At 38.4% G+C, this 12,022-nt stretch overlaps 1 protein-coding gene across 2 annotated transcripts in view; it reads right to left on the reverse strand.

Moving 5' to 3' along the window:
* LOC123311390 (netrin receptor UNC5C) overlaps positions 1-12,022 on the reverse strand; it is a 191,263-nt gene that overhangs the window by 114,622 nt on the left and 64,619 nt on the right. For both annotated transcript variants that reach the window (XM_044895293.1, XM_044895292.1), the window contains one exon: positions 6,197-6,577. In XM_044895293.1, the coding sequence (XP_044751228.1) occupies positions 6,197-6,577 (381 nt within the window). The remainder of the gene's footprint in view (positions 1-6,196; positions 6,578-12,022) is intronic.

Here is a 12,022-nt window from a genome sequence, read left to right on the forward strand (position 1 = left end):
CTCAAAAATATTCTACATTTCAGTAGTGGTACATAAAGGAGAACTTTTTAAATGGTTGAAAATTGAACAGCTCCAAAATCCCAGGGGATTTTAAGATTGTGAAGGACGTATGACGTTTTTAGATCAAGGGTGTATCTCTTTGGCCTTCAAGGGAACCCCTTTTTACTGAAACCTTTCGATCTCTGTTGGTTGACGAGAATAAAACGAAGTTGGTTTTGAAAGTAGTGATTTCTTCTAAGCAAAACTTTTTCTGTGCCATCTTTTGTGGTAGACATGGATTTTGATAATTGATACCTTCTTATACAGAGTGATTAAAAAGGAAATAAAAAAATTGGTATCTTTCGTACTCATATTTACTGTTCTGTAGTTAAATTATGGAGCATTTTGGAAGATGAATTAACGTTACGTTACGTTCAAGTGATTCGTTCGAATGATTTCCAGAAAACTTCTCTGACCAATTAGCAGAGGAGATTGGAATTTTCACTATCATCCTGTATGCCTGCTGAAAATTAGGAAGGGTCACCGGAAAAAAAATATGGCGAGCCAAAAATGAAATTGAATCAAACCCCTCGCCTGATGACTGCTAATAGCTATTTTCTTTGGAGCAGTAAGTATGGCAATTTCCAATCGGAAGGGCTAATATTGAATACACTCCGCGCTTTAGGCGGTGGAAGACCCATTTCCGGCCAGAACACAGAACGGTGGAGGATGGAGCGTTCATTGAAAACAACCAAACCGTGCAGGCGGGCGAATTTGAATACCTCGGGCCCAACTTTGTCATAGAGATGTGTTAAATGGTTTATGCAACAGTAAACTCCGGCTAACCGTCTCCCCCCGTTTCATCTCTTGCTGCGTCGCGATTCGCTTTTTGCATCGTTGCGATGTTGTCTTGTTGTCTCGTATTTCAGCGATCAAATTATCCCAGACACTCTGTGATAATGGGGTACTCAGACACCTTTGATGTTAAGTTGTGCTGTTATGGTGTGCGCTCAATCTTTATTCTTACAGTTCCCATGATATCATCAACGCAGTAATTGGATCAGATTATGCGAAGAAAATATGGACAGTATACAGGTTACTGTTACTTTCATTAATCTGCAAATTTCTTGAATTTCTGTTGAATGTTATCACCATTTTCCTGATCACTGGTATAATTGAAGAACATCCATTCGATAAGTTGTTATTTGTTTGAGTTTTAACGATTCATTAGTGTCACCTAGTTATACCTCTTCTTTAAGAGTTGTTGTACTTTGTACTACAGTATCAGAAGAACGTGTGCTCCAAAATATTTTCCATAGTTCATACATGTAATTCTTACCAAAGTTATGCAGTCTTTTTGAAGAACTGATTTCGTTCATAGCCTGGGATGATCACCATGAGAATAAACCCATGAATTGGAAGTTGGCGTATCAAATTTTGCAGACTACGGCTCCAGATGAGCGTATCAAGTAATATTCCGCTGTTTATAGGAAAATATCACCAGCGAAGTAACATTATGAGACAAAGTTAGACCTGAGACGCTGTAAACTCGAATCCACGCAAAGTTGGCGGTGAAGTGGCATTTTGCATAACAGGTCATGAAGTAAATGGCTCCAACGGGAAAGAGTTTAACGTTTCAACTCATGAGAAACTATTTTCGTGTATTCAGTTCAGCGAGTAAATTGCGAGGTATTTTCCGGTTCGTAAATTTTCCGCCAGTGGAAAAAGTTACAAGAGTCGCCCTTCGAACTTCACGTCAGATACTTTCGTAATTCATATTTATTGGACTTTTGTAGTCGACACCATTCGAAAGATGTGAAATAGAATTACCTATCCCGAAGCACCTATTTCGAGAAAATATGTTTTTGTTGATTTGGAAAGTCCCAACTGAAATACTCATTACTCTGTGTATCACTGAAACATGTCCCTTCATTCTTAAAGTGCCTAGAATGTAGTGAATTAATGCATCAGTATTGATGTGACCATTTAGGATCATAAAAATCCCATTTCCATAAATCAATTAGAAAATAGAATGTTGAAAATTACATATGTAACAAGTTGATCTATACCATCATGGCTTGTACATGCTTAAGAAGTCATAATCATAACCCAATAAAATGAAAGAGAGCAAGAGCTCATACAACTCAATTAAATTTTATCAGACGATCCAACTGAACGACGGAGCAAATGTAGCGGAAAATATTATCTAAGCACGCGGGTGCACTTAACTACATTGTTTCAACATCAGTGGGACAAAACGATAGCTATCTGCAAACGGCTACAGCGGGGGAAAGTGTAGTCGGATAGCCCCGAGCCATTCCTGAGTCGCTTTTCAGAAATCAACTTGTATACAAGTGAATCGCATATTGTTCTGGGGGACTGACACTCGTTGTTTTGGCAGTCAGGATTTTGACGGGCATCTCTCATTGTATCTGTTGCGATTATGATATGGCAAACTTTGGGAAATTTTAGAAAATTTTTAATTCAAAGTTGTTTTCATCCCTGGAACTTTCATGTATAAGTGTCATGCACCTTCTGGGTTGGTTGCTTTTGTTAATCGGCAACCCTAACTTTTTGAGTCATAAATGGATAGACTTTTTGCTGAGGAGAATAGTTTGGATATTGAAGGCGACTTTTATCAACTCAGTTATTGGTTATATCAGTTGGGGTTCCCAGTTTCAATGAACAAATAAACAAGGAATTGGAAAAAAAAAACAGTAAAGCAACAAGACTAAACTAAAGACCATCGTTAACAGTCGAAACCAAGTTAAAAGGTGACAAATGCATCTTTTCCAAATTTGGTTATCATCCAATACCACAAAATCACGTCTGAGATCATTTCCAACAGCTATTAATGCATATTCTGCAGGTGTTCGTAGCAGTTCTTGGACGCGTCGCGATTTAATAGAACCGTTTACGATTCAGTATAACGTTTTGTTGAATTGAAATCGACCGGACTGGAAACTGGTCACCGGGTTCTGGATGCTGACTCACTGCAAACCGGAGTGGTAATGTCGTGCAATTCATCATAAAGTTATCGGGACAGAAGGACAAAATCGGCGTGAGATATTGTACTCCCCGTTTCACATCGCAGTAAACTGGTCGCAGTCCTTCTGTGACAGTTGCCCGTGATTTATTTACCTTGCTTCAAAGTTTTGGACATCGGTCATTGTTGGGTGATGAATTGTTCGGTTGTTTGAATGTCTTTTCGATTAATTAACCTTAAGCAGGAGCTTATTGAATGATAAAAAGGAAAAGAACTCTCTGAAACATTTAACAGTTTCACAGGTTCGTGAACAAGACTAGTAACTTGATGGATAGATGGTCTGGCCTTCAACATCGATTAATTCCAGTCCATTTAACGTTATAAAAATCAATCAAGTCGTGTGGCAGTCGCGTTGCAGTCGCGTTGTGATCGCGTCGCAGGATGGTAAGCCGAGGTAGGTACTCGCAAGTGGCAACTGTGTACTTCCATCAGAGATCAAGGTCCAAGAAAGCTACCTGCAGCCAGATCCCAGCACAATTCTAATTTACATCCCATTTAGATGATAAAATAAATCGAAGTCGCGCAGCAAAATGAATTGATATTCATTCGGCCACGGCGGAAATGAACTGCGGGTTTGATTTGTGTTTCCTTTCGATGGATTCCCGGCATCAGATATGCTAAATCATCAGGCTGAAAGACGTTAAGTCGCCGCGTAGCAGTGATAAACAACTGGAGAACAGCCGTAAAAATTACGTTTCGAGTTTGTTTATTGGTTTTAATGACTGCATTGACAGTACTTTCCCGATTGAGGTCGATCGGCTGTTCCTAAACGACAATGCTGCCAGCCATAAATTATCTGTTGATGAGCCCTGGACAGTTCGTTAAAAGGCAGTATTCGTGATACAATGCAATTCAACTGGATAAGGTGCTTTTTATACCCCATTGACTTTTCCTGTGACAATGTCCTCTCGGAAATAATAACCCAGTTCCTGTAATTGCTTTATTAATCGTCAAAGGGCATCCAGACGAAACGAAACGAATTCTGTGGGATATTTCTAGATTTGTTCATTCTGACGTGAGTTTCGAAATCCTTAACAGATATTTTGCTACCTACATATCCATAAGAAACCATGCAAGAATTTGTGCTTCACCAAATTCAATCATTCTAGATTATTCATGTTCCTCGACAAAATGTAGTCTGAATCGTTCGCTGGCTCCGCACAGATTTGCCTAACAAAACAGAGAATGCAGAACAGAATTGAGTTAGGAAGTGTCCTGATGTTTAGAACAAATATTTACCGAATTTGCTGCCAACCGCACCAGGGAAAGGCCTTAAACATACATTACTGCTAAATCATCAACAAACCAGAACTATACTGTATGTAGTATAAGGCTTAGAGGAGAACAGATCGATTAAGGACACCTAAGCTGGTAAACTTTCGGGAAAGTATTAGCTGGAATTGTATCATATAAACCCCAATTCCGTTCAGTTATATATTCGGTAAACTATCATTTTTCAGGATTACAATAGCATTTAAGGATGAATACCGAATTCGGACAGAAATTCAACAAAATTGATCCATTACCGTGCTTTTCAATGTTCCACTGATTCAATTTAGACCTTAGTTCCTCACCTCTTCATTTCCCTATGAATATTCAGAAGTCCGCTGTAAATTTTAATGACGTTATCATACAGACTGAATAAGTTTTTCCCAAATTTACACAAAATATTATGTTTCCCTGGAGAGAACGCCGACTAACGGGGCTGGTGAACTGAAATGGGGAGCTTCATTAAAGAAATCTGTTAATTAAATCCTACCGCACCCAAGCGGCTAAATCGTCCTTATATACACAACAGCTTTCGGTTGCCCCTGCTCTTGTTTCTGTTCTTGAATCAGAAGGAGCTTATCTGATTAGCTGCGAAGATTTTGACCAAAAAAATGGAGAAATGTTGTCTGGGGGAGAAACTTACTTGAATCGTCCAAAAATTAGGAGAAATCGGCCAATAGAAAAATATGAATTCAGTGTATAGACTCGAAACAAGGCCTCTTCTGAAATAATGAATTTTGGGCAGTAAATTCTGAAGTATGTGTGTCGCACGAGCTCTCGTAACTCTTCCTAGACAATGGCAACCATTTTTGCCCTGAAAAATATTACATACCTAACCCCGTGCAAACCGCTCGTGCCTCTTCCAATTTAAATGAATTATAACCTACACATAAAACAGCCTCTCTCGCCATTCCAGCTCTTACAGCGGAACCGGAAGTATTAAAGAGTGCCGTCAGACGATCTCCGTAGAAGGGCCAAGCAAGTCTGTTTCATTAATTCTTAAGTAGCAGAGATGGTCTAATTGAAACTAAACGGGATGCGTATACATTCCATTAAAGTTGCTGTTTAGTTGGATTAATTCAAATTCGTATCTCTGGATAGGTCCCGGTATCAGATGAGAGGATGGATGAATCATTTATTAGGACGATGGATTGCTCTGGAACCTTTCCCGAAGTCTGAATATGGTGTATCATTTCGAGTTTGGGCGTAAAACGCAACCTGAAATGAAAGTTTGATTGCTTGTTCTTGTTCGAGTTTGAGTGGTTGGAAGTTTGATGTATAAGAAGCAATTGGACACTCTGATTCATGTTTGGAAAGGTTTGGCATATTGATTATTGGCTTAATTTCCTGGAAAAATGCACTCAAATGAGGAAGGTTACATTTTAGTTCAAATTTTTAGCAATTTTGGTACTCAGTTTTTACTCAATACACATTTAGGCTTATGAATTATGAGGTTAGGTCTAGAAACCTGAAGAATAATGAATTTTTCTTGAACTATCCAGCTGTTTGCTCCTAGGGAAGATATAAGAAGAATTGAGGGGGCAATTCTGCAGGTGTTTGGTGTTCGAGTTGGTGTTTCTTTTCACATGCTTCAAAATTTCCAATGGAAATGCGATTCAATGTCTTTGAATCTGGAAGACTTAAAGAGTAAGTGATTGATCAATGATGATCATATGGAATATCAGTATGCCATCAGGCAAACATCTTTAGGTTATGAAAACCACCCATTCTGGGCCTCCAATGCTGACCTAAACTAACATCCTGCTCTTTCCTTTTTGGAAGTCAAAGAGATGTTGGAGAATGTGATGAGATACTTTCCTCCATAATCAACTCTTCTCCATAAGTGTAAAAACATATTTCTTGATATTCTCACGTGATTTAAGCAAGATCCGAGCTACTTACAAGCAACATCGACGACAGCAGGCTGACTCTTGATGTTACCCCTTCCACTCCAAGCGTGGCAGTCGCATTTGAATTTTTCGTTGCCGAAAAATTCCTCCACCATGTCCCTCGTGATGTTTATCTCGGCCTCCACTATTCTCACCCCCGTCTGAGGGTGGACGAATTCACTCTGAGTACTTTCTACGTTTTTTGCACCGTTGCACTTGAAATACACGCGGAGAGCGTTACCGGCTTTGCACTGGAGCAGTGCTGGTCGATTTTTCACTACATAGGCGTTCTGGGGTTCCGCCTGGAAGATGGGCAAGGAGTCCGAGCTGAGGAAGATGGTGTCGTCGTGCTCGATTGTGGATTTCGTGGCCGCTGTCTCTTCCAGAAGCCCTTCTGCAAAAAAAAAACAAATCATTGCTGTAGAAAACGCCGATTTTTATGAAACATTGCTCAAAAATTGAAGTGCATAACTTGCGTCATGGTATAATATGTAAAGAAGTATAAAATGCCTCCCTAAACGCATGCTTAGCCACCACCGAAAAGAGTTGTTGAGAGTCATAAAATGTTTGTTGCACCATCGACCCCGTTCTTGAAAGGGAAAAACTTTTTCCACTCTGTATCCTGTTACACATTACATATAGGCACAGTATCTAACCAAAATATGAATATTAATCGATTGTATCAGTAACAGGAAACAAAACTGTACTGATAAACTGGACAAAGCATAGAAATTGCAATTTTATTGAATTTGCAACCCTTGTAGGTATTGAAATGCAAAATAGGTGCATTTCGCATCGTTGGTATTTCAACCCGAATGTCTTTTATTTAATTGAAAATGCGCGTGATCAATTCGTGTATCTGGAACACAATTTCCACCAGAATTCGATTTAATATCCTTGGTCGGAAAAATTGTGTTCCCACCATTCGGAAAACTCGCTTTTCGTCACGAAATGAAAACAAACTGCTTTTTTGTTCAATCCTCTGTCTACGTCTGATCCCGGCTTGTTCAGAAACGTGTCTGATTGTGCGAATACCCTTTTTAGCGGAGTTCTCATCGAATTATTTGTTTTTTTTTTGTCGGTCGGGGTTCATGTTGAAAACATCTGATAAATCATCTCTTCTATTGATAATTCAACACTGCAAAATTCCCCAGCCAAATTGTGAATATTATATATATATATATATATTTTAATGTTTCAGCGATTAACCTTCATTAACATGAAAAGGACTTTATACAAATGTAGAAATAAGGAAATGAATTGTATCCTCTATTCTCCTCCTACGTGCAGATGGAAGTCAAGAGGATACTTTATTCAGTGAAGGAAATAAGAGTGAGGAACTTCGTGGGCAATCGAATTTCCCTTATAAGACAAAATAATGCATTGTAATTTTCAAAACAACATATTGTCCGAATTTGTCGGATTTATTGCAGTAGAATATCCGTGAAGACTTTAAGATAACCTAATGTGGTACACATCTATAGATCTCCATTGAAACTGACCACACACTCACTATATCTCGAAGAACGTGTTACCATCTTCTATGCCGCATTTGGGCTATACCATAAAACTGTAAATTCCAATTCAATCCACTTTATCGTAAACGTAGAAGAATAAAGCATTGGAAACCCCTAAAAGGCTTTAAAGGGGCATTAACCTAAATTATATTATATCTGTACCCGAATGGAGTCATTTCTAGCCGATAGAGGTTTTAGTACACCACGGCTATCTTATCTGTAGGTCGATCTCGAAAAAACTCGGCTCATCTGTTTCACTATCTTTCGATATCTCCCAACTACATTCCATAACGGTTGTCCTTACACTGTAGATCCGTATTTAAATTCGAAAAGATGGAATAGGGCCAGTAACAAAGCAGTGATTAGGATGCAAGAAATGGGAAAGAGCTTCAGAACGAGGTAACCTATTGTTCTACAAGTTGGACAAATGGCCATTATGCAAATTTAATAGGGGGCAGAATGATGCGGTTGAAGCAAAATAGTAATAAACTCTTCTTAAGTGACAGTTGTTCCCATCTAATTTGCATGTTACTGAATTGAAAAAAAAAGATGTTTTGAGATAATCCCTGATTTCCAGATCGACATTGTCTAGAAACAAGACAGAAATAAGGTTGCAGTATTCGTAGGATATAAAAAAGGCTGTGTTCCTCATGAACCATGGGCAATTCATGAAGACAGTGATAAATAGATGGTCTTCTGATTCCCAAACCCAGAGTTATCGTTTTTCCTTCGAAACCAATCAAATTACGAACTTCAACAGCCCCTGCCCTTCATTAAAAGCCTTCCCATGCTTGGAAAAGCCGTGTTATACAAACTCTGAATTAGGAAAACATCCGACTCTCGATATTCGACTGAAATTTTCTATTGGTTCGTTCGTTCCACGTTTTTTTCATTGTGTCGACGCAATTAGGGTAATCACCCTCCTTGGGACCATGGATTAAGTCGGGAATTTCGAGGAAAATTCTTTGATACGAGTCCCTTAGACATTCAAATTTTTTTTCTTACGGCGCGGCGTTCATAAAAGAATCCTCTGCCAGTTCGACTCAAGCGAAGGGAAGGAATTCGGGAATACTACGGAAAAAGAACAGAAAAACGGTGGTATGACGTTACCCTATTAGCATATAAAAGGTCGAGGGGTTTTGAACAGCTTTCTTTTCTGTTATTGCGGGTTCTATTTAGTCCTGGTTCTTATGAATTGATTCGATCAGGGGATTCGTATTTTATCAAAATAATGATAACCTGATATTCAGGGTCGAAGAATTTCAAATAAAAAAGAAAAATGATCTATTGGCTATCGAATTTTGAAGATTGGTCTTTTGTGTCTATGTAATGCAATAAACTTGTACCCCTATAGCCAAATTTTTGGTATAACACTCGGAGAAAATATATTGGCATATTCCTGTGAAATTCGGGAAGCTGTCTTGATAGTTTGCAAAGAATCGAGAGAATGAACAATGAAAATTCCATGGCCTGCTTGACGACAAGTTTTTGTGTCCGCTCTTCAGATTAGTGTTTCAGATAGTCAAGTTCAAGAATGTCAATGTGAGGAGAGTAACTACTATTGATATATTTAATTGAATAATGCTTCGGGCTCATATCCTTTTTATTGATTAAGAGTTTGATTCGTAATGAAAAGACAATCAATTTTGAAGATAATGAATCGCCTATTCATCGAGATAGCGCTCAGTCCAGCCATCATTCTGCTTCAGCTTCCCAATGAAGAATTCAACATCTTTTTAAGAACTCTCTAAATGCATTGAATGTCGAACGGGGCAAATGTTTGGATTCCATTCCACCTTTTCAGAGTTCGGACGGAATTGAATTTTAAATTATACGATCTTCATTAAAATCGAAAGGGATGGCACAAGAATGAAGAGTCGTTTCTTGGATCTCGATTGCTTCGATGAATTATTGAGGAGATAATTTGTTTCAATCAAGAAGTGCCCTTTCCTTGATGGATGAATTAGGTGAAGAGAATTCGTTGGATTTTCGCAAAATTGATGTAATTTTGATTCATTTCCAGTCTTATTAATTGATTTTCTTCAATATCTTCGCGAATTTTGGAAAGCTGACATATAAATATACAATGTGGGTCTGAGTTGTCTATCATTAACATGGCTCAAAATAAAATAGTTTGAGATTCTTCAATGTCCACCTCGATAATAAGCCACAATCCAGAAAAGGGTGAAATTAGATATCACGAGCAAATAGTCCTCACTGAAACATTACACGTTTCACAAATTACTTAATCCTTTTTACGTTAGTTACATCCTGATTAGGAGGGATAAAATCCTGCGTGGGTTTAAATGATCATCAAGATCAAATCTCTTTCAGTACAGCAAATAAAAGTCATGCATACCTTCCTTCAATTCGATTCACCCGAGGCAGTTAAAGCTTTTTTAATTTAAATTTTATGTGAATTGAACTGGGCACGAAGTCTGAGAACTTCGACCCCCCCACACTTCCCCGCCCCTGCAGCGTATTAAAGCGGAGGCTAACAAGATGTTACATTAATATTGACAGATTTTTTAATCAACGTTCACGTGAAATGTTACAGCGATTTGTGTTATATTTTATTCCTAAATCGTAATGAGCGTCTCTCTTTGGAAGGGAACGTCTGCCGAGTAATTATTTTGTCAGAAACTTGACGTGTTTCAATGTTATAAGGTAATAAGATTTCATATTTACATTCCTCGCTCGTTTATTATTCATTAGAGAAGATGTCTGCACGTTTGTGTTGGACAGGAGATCACCATTCACATTTGTTAGGTTTGACTTCGGAGGTTTTCACACAGGATGGTCTTGTATGCGTGCTTAGATCTCATTCGTGTTAATTTTTTTCGTCTGGTCCCCGAAGAATCTCATTTTTCCATTATTAATTATCCAGTCGGAGATCAGACATTTTCGATGAATAATTCATCGAAATTCATTACTTATTTGACATTGAAGGGGTCAATAATTGTTCTTTGATAATAACAAATGGCAAGATAAACAAAAAATAAAGTGATAATCCTTTTCATAACCAATTCCTAAATTCCCCGTGTAATGCAGGGACACAGAAACTAGTAACAGGTAGACGACAGGTGAATTTACTTTACGGTATTTCAGACAAAGAATAAACGATGATAAATCTTCGTGCAATCTCCTCAAATTATGTCCCTGCAGCCTTATTATATCCCAAATTTAAGCTCATCATTCGGTTGCTTTCTCCCATTTGGAGAATTAAGAAACATGTGTCTTGCGTTGGGTGGACATTGGACAAAACTAATAAACGACGAATTTAAATTTATGCCTTGTAATCCCTTTGACAAGGACACAAGTTAAGATCTCACGGGATTTCAACGGTGAAACGCTGGCCTTTTCTTCAGATTTCGTTGGATCCTTTATAAATTTAATTTAGCCTCGCATTTGCGTCGTATTAAGTTATCAAGATTGAGCCCCATCCGGCGATTTAAAGGACACCAGAAAGAGGTGCAGTGACCGGTGCTCCGAGCGTTAGTACGTGAAATTGGATAAGGAATGAATTCGGGGACTTTCAGATAAATCTTGACGCCCTGAGCGATTCACATGTTACTGAATAGCAGTCTGATGTCGCTCACTTGAAGGTTTTCTCGCCGAAACGGAACAAGTGGAATAGAACATTAATCCTGTTTTAGAAAGTGTGCAACAAGGTCGTTCTCGACTGTTTTTATAGAGGGTATGATGACCCACGAGAAGAAATTCCAACTCATAATACAACGATATTGAAAAAAGGTGAGACTCAGAGATTTCAATGAGATAAAAGGACCTCAGAGGGCTATAGCAATCAAGTAGTTTTTTCACAAACGCAGCAAGAACTCCGCTACTCGTAGCATATCCATAAATTCCCTCAAACCCAGATAACAATCCTGAAGTAGGTAATAACAATGCTCGGAGAAACCGCAAAGTTATTCCCTGAAAACATCATAACTCAACTAAGGATATCGGGGAAAACGAAAGAAAGAGTAGCACTTCAATTTTACAGTCGGTTAACTCGGTTGCAAAACTTGTTCGCTGCTTTCCCTCTTGCATATATAAAACCCGCTCTCTTCACTAACTTAGCATTCATTAATTTTCCTCTCTCAAACTTTTTCATACCGCTTCTCGTAAATTGTGAGAGGGCATTCGTTTCCTGCTCATCCATAATTGAGCGTTTGTATCTCGTGAACTGGGTTTCTCATTAAAATGCGCACTCGTGTATTTTCGAAATTCCTCAGAGATCTCGAATATTTTTTATTGTTTTCTTGCTGGCAAAAGTGGAACAGTTTCAGTTTCGAATCTTATATCTGAGGGAAAGTCGTGTG

The sequence above is a fragment of the Coccinella septempunctata genome, chromosome 4, assembly GCF_907165205.1.
Source record: "Coccinella septempunctata chromosome 4, icCocSept1.1, whole genome shotgun sequence".
Classification (NCBI taxonomy): domain Eukaryota; kingdom Metazoa; phylum Arthropoda; class Insecta; order Coleoptera; family Coccinellidae; genus Coccinella; species Coccinella septempunctata.